At 35.2% G+C, this 27,047-nt stretch overlaps 1 protein-coding gene across 19 annotated transcripts in view; it reads right to left on the bottom strand.

Moving 5' to 3' along the window:
• Positions 1 to 4,253: 4,253 nt before the first annotated feature.
• The window catches only part of ROBO2 (roundabout guidance receptor 2), a 1,723,333-nt gene continuing 1,700,539 nt past the window's right edge, over positions 4,254 to 27,047 (bottom strand). For 6 of the 19 annotated variants that reach the window (XM_043593855.1, XM_043593859.1, XM_043593851.1 and 3 more), the window contains 5 exons: positions 21,906 to 22,088; positions 19,515 to 19,688; positions 12,548 to 12,820; positions 10,383 to 10,583; positions 5,788 to 8,144 (listed from right to left, as the gene is read on the bottom strand). In XM_043593855.1, the coding sequence (XP_043449790.1) occupies positions 8,143 to 8,144; positions 10,383 to 10,583; positions 12,548 to 12,820; positions 19,515 to 19,688; positions 21,906 to 22,088 (833 nt within the window). In that variant the 3' untranslated portion in view covers positions 5,788 to 8,142. Of the gene's footprint in view, positions 8,145 to 10,382; positions 10,584 to 12,547; positions 12,821 to 19,514; positions 19,689 to 21,905; positions 22,089 to 27,047 lie in introns of all 19 variants that reach the window. The other 13 variants (XM_043593868.1, XM_043593867.1, XM_043593870.1 and 10 more) reach the window with 5 other exon arrangements.

The following is a 27,047-nucleotide window of genomic DNA, read 5'->3' as shown; positions in this document are numbered from 1 at the left end:
GGCTAGAGACTGTGTCATGTCTGCTGGGTCTCCTCCAGCCTATCTTCTATCAAATCCTTACAATCAATAGGAACTCAAACTCTTTTATCACTGAAGTCTCACGTGCCCATACACATCTTCTATGCCTCCTCCTACCTGTTAACTCCTCAAATTGATTTCTAAAACACTCACTATCTTATATGATTTGCTTCACTTTCTACTTCTAATAAAATGTTCACTCTGTGCTTTATATTGCCCTCCAACTAGTTTATGAGATTCTATTTGTTATTGCCAGCCCCCACTATATTGTGCCAAGCAAAATACTGTGTATACATTTGTTTATTCATCTTAAAACATTTGGGCATTTGAACAAAATACCCATTCCTTCATATATACATATGTATGTATTATATATATGTGATGTATATAATACATAAATATAAATACACATATAAAATGAGAGTATGTATACATATATGTAAATATAAATGCATATATATAAACATAAATGCACATAAAAATGTGTATATGTACGTATAAATGCATATGTAATTTGTCTAGAAAAATAGAGATTATCGGAAGAATTGTTCTGTCTGGGATGCCTATCTTGACCCCCATAGTGTTTGTTGGTGTCCGTTTTTCAAAGTCTATGAGTCTATTCATCATATCTTAGATTCTACTGAATTGAAAACTATTCATATATGTACATGTGTATATATGCATGCGTGTGTGTGTGTGGATATGTGTGTGGATATGTGTATGTGTTTGTGTACATGGATGTGTGAATTTCCTATGACATGCATTGGTTATACAATACATTTTAAGTTTTATAATTCTTTTTATTTGGCTTATTATTAGAACAGATTCAAAATATCTTTCTACTTACGATTCATTGATGAAAACAGTTATCATCATTATAAATTTTAACCTTTTTAATAACTATGCAAATTATTTTAGTAGGACTTAGATGGTATTAGATATTTAGCACACATGTTCTTTAAAGTTGTCATACGTATATGGGTGTTTGTGTTATACTTTTTAGGTACAGTTGTGGAATATATATCAGGAAAATGCTAGGAAAAAATAGTATCACCAACATTAATGAAAACAAGGTGTAATCCTTGGTGGACAATTACTTGCACAAGAAATGCTTGCACATTTATTGAAAATGTTTTAATCCCTCTTTTTAAACTGAATGTTCCTCTCCGTTTATGTCTTTTTTTTTAGGCTGCTTCCATTTGTCTGTTCCATCATTTTTATTAGAATAACCATTACCCACAGGCAATTACTCTCAAATCACCTATGTTGGGACATTTTAATCTATTGGTTGCATTCATCTACCATCTCAAAATTAATTAAGTAAATTTAAATCCTTCCTTCCTACATTTCACTTTAATTTCTCTTATATCATATTCTTTTATACTTAATGCTGCACAGTTCCTGTAACGATAATCCTCAATTTCTCTTTTGTACTTTTATATTTATCTATTTCTGAGTACACTCATTTTCATCATTACTAATTGGCTGCATTTTGCTTTCCACCGGGACTTAGTTCTTCTGTATTGTCTTACCGAGAAATCGTAAGTCCTCTCTCCCTAGTTTTTTTTGGTATTTGTTTTGTTATGAAATTATTTTTAGCACTATTTGAAGTAGAACTTTGCAATAATCAGACAGTAGCCTTAAAAAGGAGTACATTATCCTTTTGTGAGAGTTGGGAGCTGGGTGAGGGGAGACAATGATTGTATTTTTATGCTTTAGATTTAGCCAAATGATTTGGAGACTTAGCCTACAAAAGGATTGTGGAACAGTGAAAGAACATAATGGAATCATACCTGTTGCCCAAGTGCTAAATACTGATCTCAGGTAAGTACTTACACTTTGTCATAAATGGGAAGGATACATGCAATTTCTCACTGAATAGTTTTTCTCTGTTATCTCTACAGAATACCTGAGATTCACACATTTCTTTGTCATGAGTTGATACCGACTTTAAAAAACCACAGCAAGGGGAAAAAAAAATGGCAAAGGTACTTTGGGACCATTAATGCAGAGCCTAGGGACAGAATGAAGTACGATGATTTCTAGGAGAGTATTTCTCAAAGTGAGTGTCCCAAACTCCTAGTTTCACAAGATGCCTCAGGACAAAGGTTTCTATGTTATATAACATTTGAGCAACTTTGAAAAGGAGTCAAGTAATAAAGAAATCTCTTTATATGTTCATCCATTCTTTTCTTCTTTATTTTTAAAATACCTATTAAAATTCCATAGACTATTTTGAGAAAGACTGGAATATGGATAATATGACAGGGTGAGGGGGTATGAATGAAGCTAATGCAGATTTTATTGCTTGAGAATATATTTAAAAGCCTTGTTCATTGTCTCTCTTCCTTTAGCTCAAAAACATTCATCAAAAAGATACTTTCCTAGAGATCAGGGCTGTACTTAATAGAAGATACTGATCTATTTATGAAGGCAAAAGCTATTTCTGTTTTAACCACGTTCTATATTTCTTAGCACAATGTCTCAGTACTTGCTTGCAAAACTAATGAATAAATAACCAAAACAGCAACAACAAAAAATCCAAACCGTTTGTCAGAAACAAATTATTGGTAAATGTTGTCTAGAGAAACACCATATTAAAATTGTCCAAAAAAGTTGTCTCCTACCTAGAAGCTGCATCCATTAAGGTATTTTCCAGGCAAAGGGTGCTATGGTGTTATGAGCTAAGGGCATTTATAGTGACCTGCAAATTCCCTATCATGGACATTGACTAGAGCCCAAGGTGAGTGTATTTGAATTATAAAAGTGCCTGTCTCTGATTAATTACCAAGATAACTGAATATATATATTTCTTGTAGCTTAACTGCTGCCAGGAGAAAGTGTGTAAGCTGGGAGATACAAAGGCAGGTCACACCCAGCCATACAATTGTCTTGCATCTGTCTCTGGGATCCTTGACAGCTTTGCATCCCTCTCTTATACCAAATTCCTTCTCTGCACCTGAAGGAAATTCCCTCTAAGGCTGAAAACCAAAACCAAGACTGCACTAAATTCATCGAGGTAAAAGAGTTCCTGAAACTTTTTGGTGACAACGTATTATCTTCCTTTCCTGGTAAGTCTTTCCATGTGTCTTTTCTTTTGAATTCTTACAACGTGCTTTTCAGTTATTGCAGTTTTATTTCACGTCTTTGTTAGGAAGTGAGATTTAGCATGAATTTGGCTGATACTCTCTTTGGATGATATAAAATACATTTTCACAAATTGACGACATTGTGTTATTTCTTGTTAAAATGCTTTCCTACAACACGGGTATATCTTTTCTATGGCTAATATAGAATAGTGAAGAGAGTGTAGTGTATCATTTTAATAAATCTTTCTGATAATTTTGTACTTTTGCCATTTTCAGGTGTTTCCGTAATGCACCCAGATTCAATAAAGCAATGATTGTTTTGTAATTCCTCTACTATTTGTCATATAGGTAAATGATAAATTTGTCTTTAATCACACACATTATGGATTACCATTGTATTATATTAATGCGGCATTATTTGTGATTCTTCCAATACTATTTTATTTTCATGTTAATTTATTTTAAATGAAACTCTGAAGTGTATTACCCACTTACCATGTGCTTTAAAAATATTTTTTAATAAATTGCTTCAGAGTTCAATAAGTTCCTTTTTTCACTTTTACTATTACTATATAATTTTAAAGAATGCATAACCTTTTTTATTTTTAGAAGTAATTTGATCTTGTAAGTGTAGTTAGTGAAAAAGAATGAAATATTCATGGAGTATAATAAAGTTGGGACTTTTTCTTTTCTATCCAGTCTCTAAGATAACTTTTCAACATCCATCATCTTAAAGTTATCATTAGTTACTCGAAGGCAATTAAGAAATATCCACTTTCTTCCAATTCTCATACTTATTTATATTTAACGAATGATTTTTAAGGTAATTTTGTAGACAAGAAGTTTGTATTCTATCCATCTGCAGGTCTTTATGGGGTGGGGAAGGTCAGATCTGGAAAGGAGGGCGTATAGAGTGGAATCTATGATTTCAAATGCTTTTTTGTATTCATCAGTGTCATTAGTATAGTCATTTATATAAGTCAGTTCCTATTTGTATTTACCACTGCCCAACCCATTACCACACGAGAAAATAAGATTTTGCATTTGGTCACAAAATATTAATGGGGTGTTGCACAAGTGACTGTATGGTCTGTTTTGATTATTCTACAAGGCAAGTCTGTTTTACATAAATGGCTTTTTTACAAATTTGAAATGTGAATATATTTTATTTTTTCCCAGTGAGTACACAATACACAATTCTTTGACAATACTATTAACCAATTTTATGCCAATTTCTTTTCTGGTCTAACAACATCAAATGAAACACATTAAGATTTTGGACGCTGTTTGGTGACTTAAACAAACTAGTTAAAAAAAAGTCAATCTATAAAACAAAGTATAAAAAGTCTACCCACGGCCACAAAATCCCTTATCTTGCAACACTTTAAAGTCACAATAAATGATTTTGAAAATGATGAGATAAGAAAAATCAGTAAACTGAAATTCATTTAAAAAAGGTATGGGGTTCCATTTGAAGTACACATTATAGAGAAGCAAAATAAAAGTAACTTCATCTCTAAGATAATGTGGAAAGACATGTTGCTTTACACCAATTCTTGGCATGTAACTTGATAAATACAATGTACAGAAGCAGATGTACAAATTAGTGAATGTCATGGATCTGCATATCTTTAATACTGATACACAATCACTTTCCAGTGGCGAAGATAAACCACAGTTTAGAGCTCATCGGCATTATTATAATTATGTTGTCAATGGACAATTACCTAAATTTGTTGAACAGAAATTGGAGGTGTTCTATCAAAGCTCATATAAACTTTCAACTTGAATCCCATTGAAGATATATTTAAATTCCCAGAGCATTAAACTATGACAAAGAACACCATTTTATCTGTTTTGTTAGAGCAAGTATACGTGCAACATTTTTACTTCCCTTTGGTTATATGACATCTTAAGTGTTGGTCTTGATTTTCCTATATGCTCCCTTGTACTGAGTTCGAATCCTATGAAGGAATCCATTGTTGTCAAGTCCCTGGACTATCCTACTTTAAATACATCATGGAAAAGATCTGGGGAGGGGTGGGGCGCTCTGCACACACTGAGGCATTCCTGAGCTGGGACACTGATGGGCATTTCCCCAATGGAGACTGCGCGTTGAGAATGGAGCTGTATTGTTCAGGGCCTGGCTGCACTGTGGCATTGCCTGTGAGTGCGAGATAAGTTTACATTCTCTTTCATCCAGATTTCCCTCTGACAACTTATACAGGCCTTGTTTAGACCTGAAGAAGAGTGAGCTCAGTGATTTCTAATGACATTCATTGGGCTACAAAATGAAAAAAATGACATTCTCATACATGTTTGTATTTCTTTAACGACATTCTGACTTATGCTGATTAGAAGCTTTTTACATATACCAAGTTGTCAAAAGCTTTTGATTTTTTCCCCCAGGATTCCTGAAGTCATTTGGATTGCCACAGCATTTGATCTTGTTCTAAATCTGTGAGGATGATATATTGGGTGCAAGGTTTTACTGACCAATTTGTTTAAAATTAGATTTAAAAGGGTATGTGGAATATTCTAAAAGAACATTCTAGGTAACCAACCATAAGGTCTCTGTTGCCAAAAGCTAACCAGAACAGTTAATTTTTATACACTGAAAATAAGAAGGTTTAAGGCTATGTCCTATGTTATTCCTGAAGTCACTTGCATACATGTAATCTAATTTTGAAGTCTTGGTTTATTAGTCACATACACCTTTTACCAGGGTACAAAGTCTATGTGTAATAAATGTAATGAACTAAAGCTTTAATCTAAAGTGGGTTATAGAATAGCATAAAGAGGGAACACGAACAAAACTTTGTTTTTAAACGGAAAGAGGTGAAGTAGGGAACCGCATAAGTAGAAATTAAATTCCTCACATCCTACTGTTGTGAATGTTATGTACTCATTCTTCACAGAAACTTTTCACCTTCCGTGGACAATCTGACCCAGAGAAACCAAACTGCATTCAAATCAGGCACTGATTATAGAAAGTTGCTCCAGCATTTAATAAGTATGTTTCAGAATAGTTTTTCTCTTCAGTGAAGAAATGAACCACATGGCACCAAAAACATTGGGGCCCATAAAGAACATTAGTTTCCTCCACTCTTGCCTGTCTTGATGCAGTCTCAGGAAACAAAAAAGGGAAAAATCAAATTATGTTATCCCTTTGCTATTACAAATATGACATAGAATTGGTGACTGAGCCAATAATGCATGGAGTATGAATCATCACTCAAGCGGGTCCCATATTTTACGATTGATTCTAATCGTTACATCGAATATTTTTCAGAGTACAACTACTGAGCACATCGTAGGGAAAACATGAGAAAGTATAACTAGAAGTCGAATTTACAGCTGTTGTAGGCAGCACATGGAAAAATGTCACAAGTGGGAATTTCAGGGAAGTTTTCTTCTACTGGACTGCTTCACTATTCACGTACAGTGGCTACATATATTTCGAAGCCATATTCATTTTGACCATACATGACTGATGTTCAGGAATTTCTTGTTCTCAAAGTCGTGACAACAAATGAGGCAGGACACTGTGATTAATGTCCACTTAACGAGGTTTGGTTTTATTTAAAAAGCGTATAAACATGCATTGTTTCTCCTTTAAAATTTTTCTTTTCAATTTACTCATTCAAAATGGGTCAAACATATTTTAGTCGGTAGCCAATTTCTGAGACTGTACCATAAAATGTTTCTTTCGATAAATCTACTTACTGTGAACTGAACATACTCTGAGCACTGCTTTTTAAGCACTTACAATTTGGCTATACATCTGGTGGCATGAACTTCACCTCTTAGTCAAACAAAACACAGAATTGTCTATAGACTGCATGATTTTTTTCAAAGTCATAAATTTAAGCGATGCAGCTCTATCCTCTAGTGTGTACTGAACATGTATCAGAAAGATGAAACAAGATATTGCAATAGAGTTTTTGCATTTGGAAGCAGCCCGAGTATGTCCTAATAATAAATTGCCTCTTTAACTATTTGCTAGATATTCTAGAGTTCATTTTGTTTGTTTCCTTGGGGAACTTCATATTAAATCCTGACTTAATGAGTTGGAGAGATTAATTATGGTAATTCAGAAAATGCTTCTTGAAAACACTGTAATACAAACACAGCTCTTGCGAAACACCTTCATTTCCTTTTGCTTGTTATAATTCTCAGATGGGTCAATTACAATGACAGGTAAAGTTGATGCTACATGTAACTTTCATTTTCATTTTCTTTTTCTTTCTCTTTTTAGCGAGTTTAGTACATCTTTGCTACCTGTGTATTTTAATACCTATTTAGCCTTAAGACTTAGATTTCCTTCTTTGACCCCTGCGTTTTGTCAATAGTAAAAGCCACCTTTATGCTTTTCTTTTTATTGACTCAGTCCCTGGTACTCAAGGAAGACTTCGCCAACACCACTGTTCCTTTGCATCTTCCTGTTTCTACACCCCAACTGCAAACCATCTCACATGATTGGTTCCAACCAGCATATCCAGCCTAGCTTACAGTACAGAAACTCCCTTCACATTCAGTCTTGTTCTTCATGTCACGAGGAGTAGAGATTTGTGCTTATCACCAAATAAAATTGCAGTGCAAAATTTAAACATAAAAGTTACACAATTAAAAGTTAATATATGGCACCACAGCCTATTAATTCACATATAGTACAACAGACCAATAAAAACAGACAATAGTATGAACAGAGCTAAAAAGAGTGAGCTTGCATAGCAACGCACAAAAGAAATTATATACAGAGGAAAATCCTTTTCTTCCTGGAGGGCGAGTTTTGTTTTCTTTCTTTTGTATATACTCCTGACAAGAAAGAGTTAAGGTGGGTGGTGTACTTAAGAGAAGAACACAAGTAAAATATCTGTGGGATATGTGTGGCTGTGTGTCTTTACATTGCATTTACAGTCTTTTAATAGTACATAAATAAAGAAATTGTTCATTGCACTGTTTAGTGTCATCACTTCCATGAGTTCAGACCTGGTGGTCCTTCAGAGCAGCTTTGCATGTCTCCTCTCAGTTACTCTACAAAGAGATTAAAAAAATCAGAAATAAGTTTGTATTGAACGTAAGTAGTCTTTCATCCCGACCAGTATAACAAAAAGTGAAACAGATAATCAACGAAGATGACATCATCAGATAGCCTTGGTGAGTGTGTAAAGTTAAGAAAATGGACTTAGGGGAAGGGAAAGAAAAAGAAACGGCAAAACTTGGGGATTTAAAATCCAGGTAGAGCTATTTCTGCACTTCTTGCGAATCTCTAACTATTCTAAAAGTCAAAGAAAAATCCAAGTAGTCATGACTCAAATTAAAAATTATAAACATATCTTACTAATAATCAGATTACTAATAGAAAACAATAATGCTAACTCTAGTCAAGAAATAACTTACAGTCCGAAAGTACTTTTACTTTCCATTATTTCATGACATCCCCCAGTCTGTGATGTAAGCATAATAGTAATGCGATTTTTAAGATAAGGGGGTGGAGATTAGGAAGGTAGTTTACTTGTTCTGGGCTAAGACTGGAACCCAAGGCTGTTCCTTCAGCATTGCTTTTAAGCTGAATTCAAATAAGCAGCTGAAAATACTCAACAAGTATAATTTGGACATTGGATAGCAGAAGTGGTCAATTTCAAGAAAAAAATTAACACCAAGAGTTCAGTGCTTCTTACTGTGACATATTGTGACATCCTATCTTTCTCTGTCAGCTGATATTATATTTTTATATATTAGTTATACTAACTATCAATGCTGGCTCTTTATTCAAAAAGAAAATTATGTATATATATATATATAATATGTTATTATAATCAAAGTACTTCAAATGAACTGAAATCAAAGATCAACTTTAAAAAGTTGACTCTTAAAATAAATAAAGAAAGAAAGAAAGAAACAAATAAATAGGGGTACCTAGATGGTTCAGTCAGTTAAGCATTAACTCTTGGATTTGGCTCAGGTATGATCTCAGGGTCGTGAGATCGAGCCCCGCATGTGGCTCCATGTGGAGCGTGGGTCCTACTCAAGATTCTCTCTCACCCTCTCTACCCCTCCCCCAGCCCTCTCTATCTCCCTCACTTGCACAGGTTCTCTATGAATACATACATACATAAATGAATAAATGAATAAAGACAGACATCAAGTAGGGAATGAAAAATTCTTGAGGTTCTTTAAAAACTAACAAAGGGCCAATATGTTTCCCTTTCTTTATATGCTCAGTTAAAAAGGTAAACAAAACTACAAATAATTAACTTATAAATATTAAAATTAATTGTCTAAAGATAGGCAATTTTTGTATACTATAAGTCAGACTTGAAATAGAAGAAATGTTTATTTAATAGACAGCTGGAAATAGCAATGGTCTACATTATGACCAAAACTGCTCAAAGTCATAAACAATTTTTTTTCTCATAGCACAGCAAGATTTCTACTGTTCTGAAATTTGTCTATTGTGCCAATATTATTGTTGAGGTTCAGGACATACTACTGCCAAATATGACACCTTGGCACACTGAATATCTGAAGCTGAAAGGGTTTGAGAAACCAACAGAAGCAGGAAGGTCACTCTGACCTCCCTCCCTCAACCCAAGTTTTTTTCTCTGAAACAGGTCCTAAAACTCCCACGTGAAAGATACCCTCCTTGTACCAGGAAGAAGGATATTCTTATTCCCAGAGACAGGGAGTTTGGGGGCTGAGAAACTGTGCAAACAAACCTTTTTAAACTAACCCTTTTCTTCTGAGTTACTTCTTTACCGTTGACTGCTCCTACCCAAACCCTTCTGTTTCCTAAAACCTTCACAAATTTATTGCTTCTTTGTCTAAAAGATATAATAGCTTTCTGCTCTGGTCACTACTTTGGGTCATGACTCATTCTCTTGTGAAGGCACCCATGTACGCTTTTCTCCTGTTCATCCTTTTTTTTTTAAGTTTTTATTTATTTATCTTGAGAGAGAGTGTGTGAGCAAGGTAGGAGCATAGAGAGAGGGAGAGAGAGAATCCCAAGTAGACTCAGCACTGTCAGTGCAGAGCCCGATGAGGGGATGGAACTCATGAACTGCAACATCGTGACCTGAGCCAAAATCAAGAGTCAGATGCTTAACTGACTGAGCCACCCAGGCGCCCCTCTCCTGTTTATCTTTATCAGTTAATTTTCAGACCCAACCAGGGACCCTAAGAGGATCAAGGAAAACTTTTACCTCCCCTGCATTATTAACCCAATGTTAGTTCTGAATCACCAGAGCCTTTCAAATGTCCTAAAGCACTTACATAATTCACCTGTAAACTGTCCTTGACTATTTGAGCCCATGTATCCTATGTCAAGAAGGTCGCTGGCATTGCGCTGGTGACTTCCCCTCAAAGCCTCGGCTTTCCTAGGTCCAGTGGATCCTTTAGAAGAAGCTGTTCCTGATGAGCTGTGACCTCCTGGAGATGGGAAACTGGGCTTGCTGTAGGGCACCAATGTCTCCTCTGAAAAAGAAATACAGAGTGCTAAGCTAAACAGCAACATGGAGACAAAAGAAATTTAACTTTAAATATTAAGTTTAAGACGGGCTATTCTACCATTTCACTCTTTAGTAAAATTAAAAATAAGAGGTTTAAGAAGGCCCGGATATTAAAAGAATCTCCATGTGCCAACATTTCCTATAATAGGAACTAAAATAAGATTGAATCAAAGGAAATTTGGGGATAAAAATATAATATTACATATCACTTTGAACATTTAAATTCTTTACAAAAGAGAGCTGCAGACAACGAACCTTATTGTTTAACAAAAGCATCTCTGAGCATAATTTCTGGAGTTCAGTGAGGCTCCAATTAAATTTTTCCATGAAGACTGAATAAACATGGTGTTTTTCCACTTTAAATTATAGCGACATTCTCTCAGTCAATTAATATGAAGAACCATGTATTAGTTAAAATAAGCTCCTTAAATTTTTGCTGTTTCTTGGGATATAAACACATTATTTTAAAGATTGTGTATTTACTTAAAAGAAAAAGAGAGATACACATTTTAACAAATGATAAATAATAAATAAAAAGTTTTTTTAAATGCAGCAACTCTCTACAAATAACTCGTTATGTGTATTATTAAATACCTAATATTTTGAAACATTTTTTTTCTTTCCTTCTTTCTTCCTGTCTCCTTCTCTACCTCCCCTTTTTTTTCTTTCTTTCTAGATTTGAGCTACAATTACTGTGATGACTGCCACTCTATTTAGATGGTCTTTATGAAATCACAATAATCACATGGTTTTTCTCTCACAGCCTGCATGATATAACTTCCTAAATCTTTCACTAAATCTCGACATTCAAGTTGACATATTTTGGTTCTTGCATATATTACATTTTCTCAAACTTTGAGCACCCAGTTGTGATATCATATAATTATTAAAAATGCATGGGTAGGGGCGCCTGGGTGGCGCAGTCGGTTAAGCGGCCGACTTCAGCCAGGTCACGATCTCGCGGTCCGTGAGTTCGAGCCCCGCGTCGGGCTCTGGGCTGATGGCTCAGAGCCCGGAGCCTGTTTCCGATTCTGTGTCTCCCTCTCTCTCTGCCCCTCCCCTGTTCATGCTCTGTCTCTCTCTGTCCCAAAAATAAATAAACGTTAAAAAAAAAAATTAAAAAAAAAATGCATGGGTAGAGGATATATCTAGAAAAGATAGAGTCCAAGTTCAAAAATCAATGTATAAAGAAACTCTCAAATGTCATCTGTGTTTGTGTGTACATTTTAATACTCAATGAAACCTGGTACGAGAAGAAATGTTCCAAAAAATGTATTTCTATAATATGCCCAAACAACCACCACTCCTCCAAAAAAAAAAAAAAACCCAACCACAAATAATGAAATTTATTTTGTGACAATTCCAGGAAGTTTGATTCATAAGAATATTTCCCAGTGAAATGTTAACAACCCACTAAATTTAACCAGCTGGAGAAACTGTAGGCCCTGTTTAAGCTCTTTTTTTCCTGAGAATACTGTGACTGGGCATTTCAGTACAACTTTTGTTATTTCAATGAATTAAACGAATTGACCAAAAGGAGCTCTCCTTTCAAAATGACTAGTTACTTCAGTCAAAACGAAACTGGTTGAAGGCAGAGATTGTAGTGACATTAAGACGAAATTTGGAGGTCTTAAAAGCATTCAACATAAACATTACAAGGCAAAAAAATCAAATTGTCTCCTGAACAATCCAGGTAAAAAAAAGCTTTGAGGTCTCTTGAGCTCAGACCTCTATGCAGAGGGTAAGGAACAATCCCCATGGGAATGAGACTTAAGCCGTGTCAGTGAGCTCTGCCGAGGAATCCCAGCTTTTTAGCGATTCAAGGCAAACATATTTCAGATGTTCTTAAACAACTGCCATTTCTAAGTACCTGGTGGGGGGGAAAAACAGGTAAAAGTCCACACTTTCTTAGGACTGTGCAGAACACACCTGGTCCAACACTTTGTTTGTGTAGGGCTTTCCGTATATCTTCTTGGCGCTCTGTGGAGTTTATCCATTCTTGGGTTTGTCGCTGCCACTCTAGGGATGCTCTAGCTGGACAATCCAATGAGCTCTTTGTGTCTTCTAAGGTGGATGCTTGTGGTGTCTCCAGAGAGCTTCCTTTTCTCTCTGTTGAGGTTTCCACGTTACCAGCATGCTGGCTCGGGCCTATTTGCTGCCTTAAACCCTGACCTGGAGGGGGATCTGGTGGTGGTGGAAGATCTAAAAATTGTGAATAATGTTTAGAATGGACTACAATGTAATGAAAAATACAGGTTTTGATTCAAGATGAAGAAAAAAACCCGTGCCCTCGTAAAGGTCTCACTCATGCAAAAGAAATTTGGTGGGGGGAGGCAAAGGTCAGTTATTTCTACCTAAAATGCATATTATTGATCTCTTTTCTATCTTTTGATCACACTGTATTTGAAACAAAATTGACTAATTTCAACTATTATATGTGGAGAGTGTTTTCAATTGCACACTGAGGCTAATGTTCAAGGTATAGAAGGCATTTTATATTTTCTCCATATTTTATCCAATGTTCACCCCCACCTCCCCAAAGTAGAAATATCATGACACAAAATGACTAGACATTCTAGCAGCTGTGTTAATAAAAGTCCCCTGGAAGAATAAAAGCTGTCCTGCCAATCTCCATAGGAAATGTTGCCCTCGGGAAATTAAGAACTATATGCCGTATCATATGCAACATATGACTGCCTTTACCCATGTATGTGGTACATTTAGCAACAGTCAAAGGGTTAAGCTAACATTTATTAAATGCAATTAACATTCTGCCTGACAACCAATTCTGGCTGTTCGTTTCATGAGTTAGCTAATGAGTTACAACTAATACATTATAATCTTCCAATGTATTAATTTTAATAAGTAATAACCACTGTTCAGAGTACAGATAGAATATGCCTCATGGTGCTAGAGTAGACAATGCATCATAAAAATTTGAGATGTAGTAGAATAGATAACTTTGCCAAAAAGCTCTTTAAATTAAATATAAGATGTGAAAAAACTAAAAAGTTCAAATGCTTAGCCAATTTTTCATTTTCCTTTTATTAGTTAGCTGTTTGGATCATGACACCTTTATACTTTGATTTGTCTTCAACTATGATATCATAGTCTCTTCTTTCATATTTCTTTAAGTATTATATTAGTTCTATTATATGATTTATGCCATTATACTAGTTCTAGAATTACTTTGTTGAAGATTTTGAAATCTCCTGAACATTCTAAACATTCTTTTGGATTATTATCTTGTAATTTTCCTGGTATACTACTGCAAACTTCTCTCTTCATCCTCAGAATATCAGTGATTACATAATGTCAATTATTATTGATATAATATTGATACAATATATACTGATATATTAATTATATATATCAGTGATACATAATTGGTTCAAAAATCAAATACCATATATAATACACATATTTATATTATTAATAGGCGATATTGCATATAGATAGTCCATTATTTCCCACGCCATTGTTGTATTTGTGCTCTTATTTCTAAGAGTACTGTTTGTGACACTTAAAAGGAAGAAGTATAAATTTCTTGTGTACAAAAGACAGGCTTCCTCCAGAAAGGCTAAGTTGCTCTCTTTAAAGACTTTATTAAGAAGCTTTATACCTTCTTTCTTAACGAGCAAAATGATATTGTCCTCCACTGAATTAACAATAACACTCTCCTCTGCATCTGCTTTGGGAGTTCCCATATTGAAGCAGCATTCCCAATTCGTACGTATGTCCTCTTGGTAGATTATGAATTACTAATTATTGAAGGGAACAAGATTTCCATCTGGGAGAATACAGCTGCATTTGGAAAATTTCTTCCAAAATGAAGAGCTAATCCAATATCGTGATATCTGTTCGTAGAACAGTCCACCAAGGGGTGTAGTGTTTCCTTTATATTCAATCTGACTTCCTTCAGTATGTATTATTATAAATGTAAAGCAATCATTTCATTGGAGTGTTTGGCCTTAAGACTGCCAGCAGGGGGGAAATTATTATATTTGCTTTCAAAATAACATATCTTGTCATTGATTTTTATTCTCCATCAAAGGAGCATCATTTTTAAAATGGACAAAATGGCATCTACTTATGCTAGCTGAAATTCTGATTACTATTTAATTTAACCTGAAATTATATGGCTACATAATTAAGTCATATACTTGGAATTTGTATACTCTAAGAAGAAAGTACATGGCGTGCACATTGAAATAAACGAATTGGAAAAAGATGGGATTAAGAATGACTGTGGAAAAAATAAAAATACGTAATCAAATATGTTTACTTAAATTTATTATTAATTTCCATGTTGATTCATTTTGACTAAATTAATTCACTAACGAGTCTCTTACTGGCTTACTCAGGATTTGCTGTTATCAGGCACACGACAATCCAATGAAATACGTGCCATTATTATCCACTTTTTAGAAAAAAAAAAAAAGAAGGCAAAAAGAAATCAAATACCTCCAGCTTGGATCTCTCCTCCCATCAACTTCCGACTCACATGACTAAATCCACACTTAGGTGTTCTACTTATTTAGAAAGCATCTACTTTCACATATCAAAACTGAGCCCTGGACCTTCCTTGACAAAACATGCTTCTTCTCTAGTGTTCATCATCTCAAATAGTAGCAATTGCATTCTACAAGATGACCAAAACTTTGGCATAATCGTTGACATCTCTGCTTTACAACCTGTATTTAATTTCAGTAACAAATCCTGTGGCACCAATCCCAAGCTATAGCCAGAATTCAACCTTTCTCATTGCTTCCACTGATTCTACCTGGGTAGAAACCTCTGACATCAATTCCCTATATTACTTCTACAACCTGCTATGTGATTTTTGTGCTTCCACGTAGAAGTGCATTTAATCTGTCTCAACATAAAAACGGGGCGCCTGGGTGGATCGGTCGGTTAAGCATCCTACTCTTGGTTATAGCTTAGGTCATGATCTCATGATTTGATTTGTGAGTTTAAGCCCTGCATCCAGATTGGGATCCTGTTTGGAATTCTCTCCCTCCCTCTCTCTGCCCCTCCTGTGCATCCCTCCTTTGGGAGCACATGGACTCTCTCTCTCAAAATAAATAAACTTTAAAAAAAAAAAATAAAAATATAAGTAAGATCATGTTACTCCTCTGCCTTAAACACACACACACACACCCCTTCAGTGGTTTCCTGTTCAAAGTAAGAGCCATTGCCCTTATAGAAGTTTAGGGTCTTTTGGTGCCTGGGTGGTTCAGTTGCTTAAGCATCTGACTTCAGCTCAGGTCATTATCTTGTGGTTTTTGGGTTCAAGCCCCATATTGGGCTCTGTGCTGACAGTTCAGAGCCTGCAGCCTGCTTCAGATTCTGTGTCTCCCTCTCTCTCTGCCCCTCCCCTGCTTGTGCTGTCTCTCATTGTCTCTCTAAAATAACATTAAAAAAGTTTAAAGCCCTACAAACACTGGTCCTTGCTTATTTGTCTAACCTTACATTTTATTCTGTGGCTGTCTCTGCTTCAGTCACACTGCTTCTCTTTTTATCAAACAAGCTTCAGGCTTCCAGTTGCTGTTCTCAGTTTCTGGAATGACTTTTCCTCGATATCAGCATTGTTTTTTCCCTTTTAATCTTTTAGTCTTCTCTAATGTCATCTTCTTGGTCAAGCCTTCCTTGAGACTCTACTTAAAAAAGACCTCGCCTAACCTTTGTATTTCTCAACTTCTTATGTTTTTTCTCCATGACACTTATGACCATCTTACCTACTTTTATGTTGTCACTATCTTCTCTCAACAGAATGTAAACTCCAGGAAGATAAGGAATTTTGTCTGTTTGGTTTCCATTGCCTATCATTTGTTGTGTGCTTAGTAAATATTTGAATGAACAAATTAATAAATAAAGAAACTCGCTCAATGGTCCAAGCCAGTCTGTGGCAGAACTAGGAAAGTTCTCTAACCAGGACATTAGGAATGAGGGAAGAACAGGCTAGAAGCAGCTGATCTAGGGAAAAAAGGTTGATGGATAGAAAAATACTTCCTCTGCCTTCTTCCTTCAGTATTGGTTAATATATTGGCTTGAAAAGGTATTCTTTGACTTATGCATGTAGAAGAGAAGATTTGGATGGAGCAATGGCTGCTTAGAAGAGAATTCAAAGGAGCAGAATGTTCCTTGACATGTGTGTGGGTTTTTTCATAGTCTTTAAGACAGAGCCTTATGTTTACCACCATTCCCAATTCCTCTTACTAGACACAAGAGAATATCACTTTCCTAGTAGTTAGTCTGATGTCATGTGACAGTGTACTTGTCAGTGAGATGATAAGGGATATGCACCACTTGCAGGCCTGACCAGAGAACGTCTCAAGTGATCACTCTGTTTTTGTCTTCCCCTCACTCAGAAGCCATAAATGTCGCACTGTAAAAATGATGGTATCCCAATACTGAAAAAGCGTATTTTCTTACATTAGTACTTAGAGGAGAGACACCTGACCTTGATAAATTATTATGTTCATGGGAAACAAACTTTTGCGGTGCTGAGCCACTGAGGGATAGAAGTTCTTTGGTATAGCAGCTGGCAGTAATTATTCTGATTAATTTACTCACAAAATACAATTTTAAAATGTATAAAGCAAAAGTTTTAGTGTAAAAATGTCTAGGCACTAAGTGCTGCTAAACAGCAACCTGCCCCAAAAGAACGGTTTGATTTCACATACAAATAATAAAAAAATTATTACTAATGCCTGGATTGATACCATATAAATGCTATGACACATACATTTGCTATAAAATAGCAACATCCTTAAGGATAATCTGTAGAGTGTCATCTGCAATAAATGCCCTCATATCATAAATAAAACATCATTGGATCATACACTTGGGAAGACATGGGAGCCAAAATTCCCTTTGCAATATCACTACTTCCAAAATATTTCTACTAACAACACATAATCCATAACCTGGCTTTGCAATGCTGGCAAGTTTAAAAGTTAGGAACCTATTAGTTGTTGAGAAAGATAAGCAATGTATTGATCATGCTCTAAACTAGGTGGAAGCTTGCTTTAACCAGACATTCTGCTAAAAATTGCAAGAAAAGAATTTTAGGAAGAAAAGGAGAGCTCTCGATTTTGTTGATTTATATTTTATACCTTCCACATATTCTGGATATAATCTTCAAACATTTCAGAAAAAAACGTTTTTCTTCTCTTTTTCCACAACATTCATAGCAGAAAAACTATACAAAATTATTAATTCTGAGATTTATAAGTAGCATGCCAGTGGGAGTGGTCCTTTTTATTTAGAGAGTATAAGATCAACACTATTGACTGCTTTAAGTGCTCAACTAATCTTCAGACCATCTGAGGCAGCGAGGCAGCGGTGAGCATTTTTGTTCAGCACAGGATATTCGCTTATAAAGCACCAAAAGCTCAAGTGTACCTTTGCCCTCATATTCCATAAAACACTTCCCAATGAAAACAAAGTAACAGGAAAGATAAGGAAACCTAAAAGCTTTTAGAACAAGTTATGTTTGACTTTTAAAATCTTCCTTGCCTTAAAAAATGACAAAAGAAATCACAAAGATGGCTGCCAGATACAGACCTCCCCCACCCACCCAAACTAATAAAGAACAGATGTTTCTTTCCCAACTAGGCCTCATTATGTCCTATAATGGTAAGTCCAAGAGAGTAAAATGAATGCTAAGGACTCACTCACAGCATCTCAATGCTGGCTGCACGGTAGATTCACTTGTGGAGCTTTAAAAACACTCATAATTGGTTTTCACCCAGAACAATTAAATCCCAATCTCCAGAGTACAATTTAAGAGTTCCCTAGATTGTTCTAATGCGCAGACTGGCTAGGTTCACTCTTGTGGTGTTTAGTAGAACTACCTCAAGACCAACTCTGTGTGTTTACAGGGGATAGTGCTGAGAAGAGGGAACAGATTTACCTTTGGCTCAGACATCAAACTAGGCTCTTTACATATATCATCTTAAATATTCCTTAGAATAAAACTTCATGATAAATAGTTGTATTCCTACATTTAAATGTATGAGAATTAAGTTGAACATATGGGAGATAAATCCTGCTCTGTAAAGCTACTGAACTCTTCTTTATTGAAGAAGGACATGTCCCAGGAATATTGTGCTTCCTGAAACCAACAGTGTTTGCTGTGCAAAGACTGAATGCTATACATAAATAAAAGGATTGGAATAGATCAACAAATGGGCCATGGGCCAAATTCAGCCACTGCCTGTTTTATCAATAAAGTTTTATTGGAAATCAGTCACACCCATTCATTTATTTTTTTCTGTAGCGACATTCAGACTACAATGGCAGTGAATAGTTGTGACACAGACTGTATGGCCAGCTAAAGTCAAAAATATTTACTATCCGGACTTTTATAGAAAAGTTTGCTGACCCATCCATTCGCTGATCTGTAGCTAGCTTTTAGGCCTGAAATTCATGAAACTAAAAAAAGTTACTAAGTTACAAATCATTTCATGGTCTTTTTCAAAAGTGAAATACCACTGAAGTTACCTTAATCTGATACCAGAAATGTTCCAAATTTAGTATCAGAAATGCATGCCAAGTGCCCATGCTACCTATGTTTTTTTTTTCCCCCTAATCTCAAAAGGGAATGTTCACTAAAAGCATTGATGGAAAACTCCAGAATGGTAGCAAAATCAACATTGGAAAGTGGTATGGCATACATTTCTTGGGGCTTGGTAATATAGAAATAACTCCAGATTGTTAAAAAGAAAAAAAAAAAGGCGTTTTATTTAAACAAGACCATATTGCTAGATTTTCTGCCTTGTTACGTAATGAGGCAATGCCTAATCTACCATAGCTACTTCAATGTAGGTTAATGACTTGCACAGAGCACACCTCTTCAGTGAGGAGACAAGAGACAAGGAAACAAACCTACCGTCTGTCATTCCTTCCCTTCGATGAGGCAATGCTGGTTGTTGGTCCATTCTCCCTCCCTTGTGTTTTTTAGTGGGCCGAGGCCTCTGACTCTGACTCAGGGCTGCACTGGTATTACTGTCAGTAGAAAATGGGCTGGTTGGTCGAGGTCTTTGAGAGGAGGTAAAAGCTTTGCCTAAAAAGAAAACAAAGGGAATGTGGTACAGAGGATGTTACAAGGCAGTGATTGTGCGTGTCTTGTATTTCTGCTCTTACTTAGACTAACCTATAAACTTGCCTAGAGATGCCATTTGAAGATACCAAATACTGGTGTATCTCCATAAAAAAATGCCCTGTTGCATTCATTTTATCCAATTTTTAGTAACCAACACACTACCCGCTGAAAAAAATTTAATAAATGAATAAAAAAACAAATCCACCAACCAAAAGCTTGAGATTACTTGGTTTATTATTTAACCTTGATGATCTCAGTGATATTTTCATGGATATATGCAAATTAATGCTGCTTTTACTTCTTAAAATTAAGGAAGTTATTTCTGAAATGAATTATGTACTGTCTTATTTGCTTCATCAAATTTTATCCTTGGAATCTTATAAACTCACTTTCAGCACAGAAGAAATGTGTTGAAGTAAATGCATTTGAAAATTTACATGAAAGGTCTGCTCAAAGACATATATGAAACTGACCTTATCACCCATATAAATACACGATGAATTTTACTTCTTTTACAGAAACTCAATTGTATTAGTGTATAATATAGGATAGATAGCAGGTTAAAACCACCTTGCATATCCAAAGTGCAATAGGTATTTTCTGATGAATATTATTGTATCTGAGCAGACTCCAAATTCTCATTGCAAAATGAAATTATGTTATGTCCTTTTTTTGAGCTTTAGTACATACCCAGGGAAATTTATTTTGTGAAAAGGGTAGCTAATAAATTTTCAACATCTTATGATTTCAATACAGTGTTTATTATGGTGAGAGAGGGTCAGTTTATGAGCATGTATTTACTCTCTTGTGCATGTTTTCATTTCACACAAAATTATTGTATGTAGTTACATTTTCTTAAGTCAATGTGACATGATATTGCTTAATGCTTTATTAGATATTAGCATACATGCAAGAAATGCACTTATGCCTTCTAATTTATTAGTTTCCTTGCACTGTGTCACTGCTGTGCTTACAACTAGCCACAAAAAAACACTCAGGCAACATAAAGTTTCTGACTTATGCCTTATAAAGCAAGAAAATTCAAATAACCGTTATATTACAACATACTTTAGTTCGGATGCTATATGAAAAATAAACCTCTGCAATGCTTGGAGAAAATTTTTTATACCATTTGACGATTCCTAATGCATACTCAAAAGAAATACTGGTGTTATAATTCAAAGAAAATGTCCAAGACTGATTTTTATAACCTGAGAGTTTAGTGAAGGGTCAAAATCATTTTTCTTCACTTTACTATTTGAATACTATTAAGATTTCAAAAATGCATTTAGTTTCATTAGTTTGTTTTGTAAGGTAGTTCAATTTAATTCATATAGGAGAAACTTCTTATATGTGCATTTAAGAATTACAGTCATATAAAAGCATGGATCATGCCAAAGTTATTTTTTTTTTCAGTAAAACAAACACTTACAAATTACTGATCTATTATTAGAATGACTCTCATATTCATTTTGGGGAAAATAATCAGATATATGAAAAATTATACAATTGGTACTCGATTATTCTCAGAAACCCAAAGTAGATTATGCTACAGAGCAATACGCATGCAGTCATTTTATTCGAGTTGCAAATGCAGTGGGTGTATCTTTAATTAGCATCCTTTAAAACAAATAATACATTATTGGGTTAAAATTTTAACAGCCAAACAATTAATAAGACCATCAGCCATTTGAACTGTTAGACTGACAGCCTTAGACCCAGTCACCCCATGCTGAGGAAGCCTTCCCAGAAAACGCATTTGCAGAAAGAAATGGGGCAAAGGAAAGTAATGGAGATAAAAGCTGAATAATTTTAATCACTGGGCACATTATTGATTGTGTGAGAATTTTGCAAAGTGTGAGTTATTGAAAATTTAATGGCAATCTCAGTTGCAGCTTGGCTGTAATATAGAAAGGAAGCATATTCCAATTAATCAGCAGAGCCATGAAGGGAAAGGGAAATAAAGGATAGAAGGTGGTGAGTAGGAGCCTATTCTTGGCTCTGCAAAAGTAGCATCAGAAGAGAGTTCTGGTAATTGAGGATCCCAACCGTGGTCATGCATATTAAAGAAAGCCCTGCCGTCAGACTCACTGAAGAGAAAGAACAGGAGAAATATAGCTCGGTGTCTAAAGGATGAGAATCTCTCATGCAAAGAGTGTTGACTCGGAGTCTACCAACCTGTTCTTGTAAGGCTGGTTCCATCCAGCCTAAAACCAGCTTTATCTGCTGCTGCCACCAGTGCTTGTGCAAAGCTGCCGCTGGCAAAGATGGAGCCATCTGAGGAGCTACCTACACTAGATCTATGACTAGAAAAGTTACGATCCTCATCAGATGCAGAGCCCCATCCATTTACCATTGAACCTAAAAACAAATGTAGTTGTCTAGTGAGTGGGATATATTGGATAGCCCATCTGCTTGCACACACTCTGCTAAGGAACAAATAAGCTGCCTCAATTCCTCACTCCTCCTTGAGGCAAGTCTGCTTTCATCACGACTTCTCTAGCCACATGCAAGCATCATCCATGTTTTACACATTCCCAGCGCGGAAGAATGAGTGTTATTTAAAACCTGTATCTGTTTGCAACACGTGAACAAAACATGTTTCACAGGGTTCCATTCTTACATTGTTTGAATCATTACATACTCATTTTCCAAAAGAGAATTACTATGTATATTTTGTGTCCTACAATTCAGGGAGGAACGCTTTTGTGGAAGTAAATTATAGTGCGTAAACTTATCAAAGACTCAGATGAAGAAACAGTGTGAATATATCGTGAATTTAGTGTTGGCTTTAATGATAATTTCCATGAAATATACGCTTGTATACTGGGGAAGTACTAGAATTATTCCAAGGATTTGAAATACAAATTTAAATAACCAGGAAATATAACAACAAACATTATAAACCAAAAAAAAATGTATAAATGATATCAGAGCAAATAGACTTAGAACAAAAGGAAAAAAATGTATCTTTGAAAATTTCTATGAATTTCAAAGCTCAGGATACTTTGTTGGTATTTTAATTGTTTTAAGAATTCTAGTTTTCTCTTTGTTGCTAGTCTTTGTCTTAGAAAATTAACCATTATGAAGAATACAATTGGCATTATTATGGATTTTTCTGCAAAATACAACATGGTGATAGAGGAAAAGAATCACCCTTTGATGTGCAAAATATGAACACACTGAGAAATAACTTTCATTCTTAATTTTTTGGCAAGTTATTTACAATTTTATATTTTTTCCTCGACCAAGTAATACTGAAACCGTAATCTATTATGTAATATAATTAACATTACAATATTTATTTAAGTTGTATACCATTACTTCATGACACAGTAAAGTGCCAAGTGTGGCTTAGCCTAAGTTTTATAAAGAGAGAGCAAAAAGAAGTATTTATAAGAAGTTAATTTTAGCTTTTCTAAATAAACCAATCACATATTCACATAAAGAGATTAAATTCAAGTGCCAGCGATTCCCTCCCCCGCCCCCGCTTTTTCTCCAATGTTTAAGAGACAACAGTATAGTTAGGAGTGTTGCTGTGATGAAGTATTTGTATGTGTAGTCTGGGTCCCAGGATACAGTAACACGGGTTCATGCACTTGCAAGAGAGAGAGAGAAAATAGAAACCAAAGGGGTTAGAAGAATCTGAGAAGCTAAAAGGGTGTTAAGTGTAGCAGAGAAAGATAAGAGCTTTGATTCTATTTGCCAAAAGCACAGGGATACACTTCTTACTTTCCAAACAAATTCCCCTGACACAGGCCACTGCAAGGAAGCGCAGATAACACCAGCAACCAAGCCTCCTCTGAGAGAACCATTTCTGAGTTAATAATCGCAAGTCAAGGACCAACAGCCCAAAACGAAGGAAGAAATGATGTCATGGGCTTTGCAGTATAATGCTACGGTAGATAAGAAAAAAGAAAATCAAAGTGATTCAGTCCATGATCACCAGAGAATATGAAACCCTAGAACTGAGGATAGTTTTGAAATACATGAAAGCTCATTCCTGTCCCTGCTATGTACTGTTTTCTGTATTTCTAAAGGTCTGCTGAACATCTGCAAATAAATCTGTGCTATCTGAAACTCACTCTCCAAACAAGCATCTCCTTTCCTACATCTCCAATTTCATTCCTAAGCTCCTCCTGATTTCCTTCTGGTCCCTTTTATCTTCAGCGTCATCTGAACTATTTTTCTCATCTATCACATGACTTGGTTCCTTCACTCAAAACCTTACCTAGTTTGCCAGCGCCACATTCGGCTAACGAGTTAAGCATCTGAGATCCTTCAATATGTAGTCCAGCCTCCCTTTCCAGCCCCAGACCTTCTTAATAGCCTGTGTGCTCCCACTACCTGCCCTACGTAGCCTTACCTCTCATTCCTTAACATATCTCTGGATTGTCACTAACTCTATGGACCACTGTCAAACTTTAAAGTCCAAATCAATATCCCTTCTATCACCTTGATTCCACCTCACTTCGAACTCTGTCTTAGGATGAATCAATTTCTCTGTTTCCTGTGTTTTTCAAACACTATGCATACAGTAGCGTATCAGGTCTCTACAAACTATAGTTTGTTTCATATAAAGGTTTCTTCTTAGATAGTGGAACTCTAGAAATTAGGGGCTCTTACTTATTTTCATATTTTTTCTATAGGTGCTTTTCTATAGGTGTTTTGTTTTCTATAGGTGCTTTCTATAGGTGTTTCAACAAACATTGGGCATACTGGATTAAATGTCTTCAACATTCTCATTACTCAGCATAATTTCTATGTGGTTCTATCCCTTGTGCCATTTCCCAGCAATGAACTTATGATACTTATAGAAAAAATGTACTCAAAAGAACTTCTAAAAAATATAGTAAACAAGGAATATAATGTCAGTCAACTTTTGTTGATAACTTAGAAAACAGGAAAAGAAGTGAGTTATTACCCAAAAGGGAAAATTTTAAAAATGATTAATATACATATCTTGGCCATGCTTTGATACACTTGAATATAGATATTTGTCAATATCTTGATCAAAGTAAGATAATAATGTTATATTAAGTGGCAATTTACTTTTTTTCTCCTGAACTATCTATCCACACTCAATCATCTATCTTAATGTGTTTAGTCCATTTTTGAAATAACTGAGTCTTTTTGTTTTTTTCCCGTTAATGTTGGCTTGCTGTGTGGTTCCAGCTTGAGGATTTGACATTTTGACAAATAGTCTCTGAACCTGAAAATGTAGGAAAAATCCTATACCACAGCAGTGCCACTACAGAAATGCCACTTATGGACATCTCTTAATAGAGTTAGCTTGACTTTTTCAAAAACACTCTGTTCATCTCCTGTGATAGTGAGTCCTGCATATAAGGATTTCAATGTACAAGTTTGCCAGTCCCTAAACATACCAACTACTTTCCTGCCTTTGTGTCTTTGCTCTGAATTTATCTCGATTGTTAATGCAACTGTCCATGCCCTCAGAAATCCCAGTTATTCATGAAGTTTTCTTTGGTGCTTTCTTTTTTCTTTCTCTGGGAAAAGAGAGTAGCATGGAAGACATGGCTTCAAGTAGGTTTTGGTCAATATAGAAAGAACACCACTTCTGTTTTCTTTACTACTCTATGTAAGAGCTAAGAAATTAGATAGATGACTTCAGAGTTGAAGACATATGTGTCATATAGATTTGGCCATGGTGGACCACAGGAATACTCATCACTAAAGAGAGGCAAGTGCCCTCAGGTTCCTATAGTCGAGTTCACCTTCAAATGGAGAGCAAGAAGGAAACACATCAAAAGAAGGCAATACATTTTCTTTTATCTTTGTCCCTTGGACTTTATCTTTGATAGCCTCTCTTCTGTAGTTAAATGTGATATATGGAATGGGTGCGTTTGTGCAGAACATTTTTATAGAATATTGACAATACATCATGAATTAAAAACATATAACATATATTAAGTTTCATCCATGTTGTAAAATTGTTTTTTAAGTATATTTTTTCATGTTATTTATTTTAGAGAGAGAGCATGAATGAGGAAGAAGGGCAGAGGGAGATAGAGAATCCCAATCAGGTTCCATGCTCATGACCTGAGCCAAAATCAAGAGACAGATGCCCAACTAACTGAGTCACCTAGGCACCATATAAAATTGTTAAAGTTTATTTAGCAATCACTGATTTACCCTATCTGTGGCTACCATGCTTGTTCTTTCTTTAGATTTAAGCATCAAGAGTGATCTGAACATATATGTAAACCATTACAAGAAAGAAGACAATGATAGGAGGAAAAGAAAAACATTGATTCATGAATTAGAAAGTAAGCAAGTTTGGGGATAACTGGTTTACTTTCATAAAGGTAAATATAAAAATTAAAATTAAAATAAGATAAAAACAGAAAGGAAGGCAAACCATAAGAGACTCTTAAATTTAGGGAACAAACTGAGGGTTGCTGGAGGGTGGGTGGGGGAATGGGCTAAATGGGTGATGGACATTAAGGAAGGTACTTGTTGGGATGAGCACTGGGTGTTATCTGTGATGAATCACTGGGTTCTACTCCTGTAACTAACTTGAATGTAAATAAATAAATTTTAAAAAATTAAAATGAACATGAAGTGAAAGAGTTCAGGTAGAGATTCTTTACAAATTATACACAATCCATCCAATTTGACATGTTATAGCCCCAAACATAATCAATACATATTTAAACATTTAATGAAAAATGAATTTATGCCACATAGCCAAATTTATTTGTGTTTACATTTTCAATCTTCTGAAATTTCTCAGGCTTAAAGTTGCTGAAAGGCCAAAAAAAAATCTCAAATTTATTCAAGCTATTAAAGAAGAACTGCATATAGGACATTAAGTTGTTGCTCAAATGTTACTGAGCAGTAAAATACCATGATAAAGTGGCATCTTTCTGTGTCTCTATTACATCTTCAGCACTAAAATTAATTTATGATCAGTCATCAATTCATTTACATGTCGTTTTATGCTAAATCCTTCCTTGCTGATAAATGCTTATCCTTAGATCCATTAAGCTAGAGTAAAGTCTGTGCTTTATAATATGACCCTGCTAATTGTTGCATTACCATTTTTATGAGATACAAAAACTGGCTGTCCCCCATTTTTTCAGCCAATATTTAATCGAGGAACCCTTCCTATTAAGTGCAATCAGTCTAACTATGTGTTAAGTAAAATCTTCAGCTATACTTGTCTTTGGATAAATCAATCCAAATATTGACCTCTGCTTAAATGGAGAAAAACATGTCTAATATTTAGAAATTCTTCTCTCCCTCAAACATACTGAATATGCAACAATTCCACCTGCATTCTTCAGAGAGAGAAAG

Source organism: Prionailurus bengalensis, chromosome C2 (assembly GCF_016509475.1).
Source record: "Prionailurus bengalensis isolate Pbe53 chromosome C2, Fcat_Pben_1.1_paternal_pri, whole genome shotgun sequence".
Taxonomy (NCBI): Eukaryota; Metazoa; Chordata; class Mammalia; order Carnivora; family Felidae; genus Prionailurus; species Prionailurus bengalensis.
This window is presented reverse-complemented; position numbering and strand designations above follow the sequence as displayed.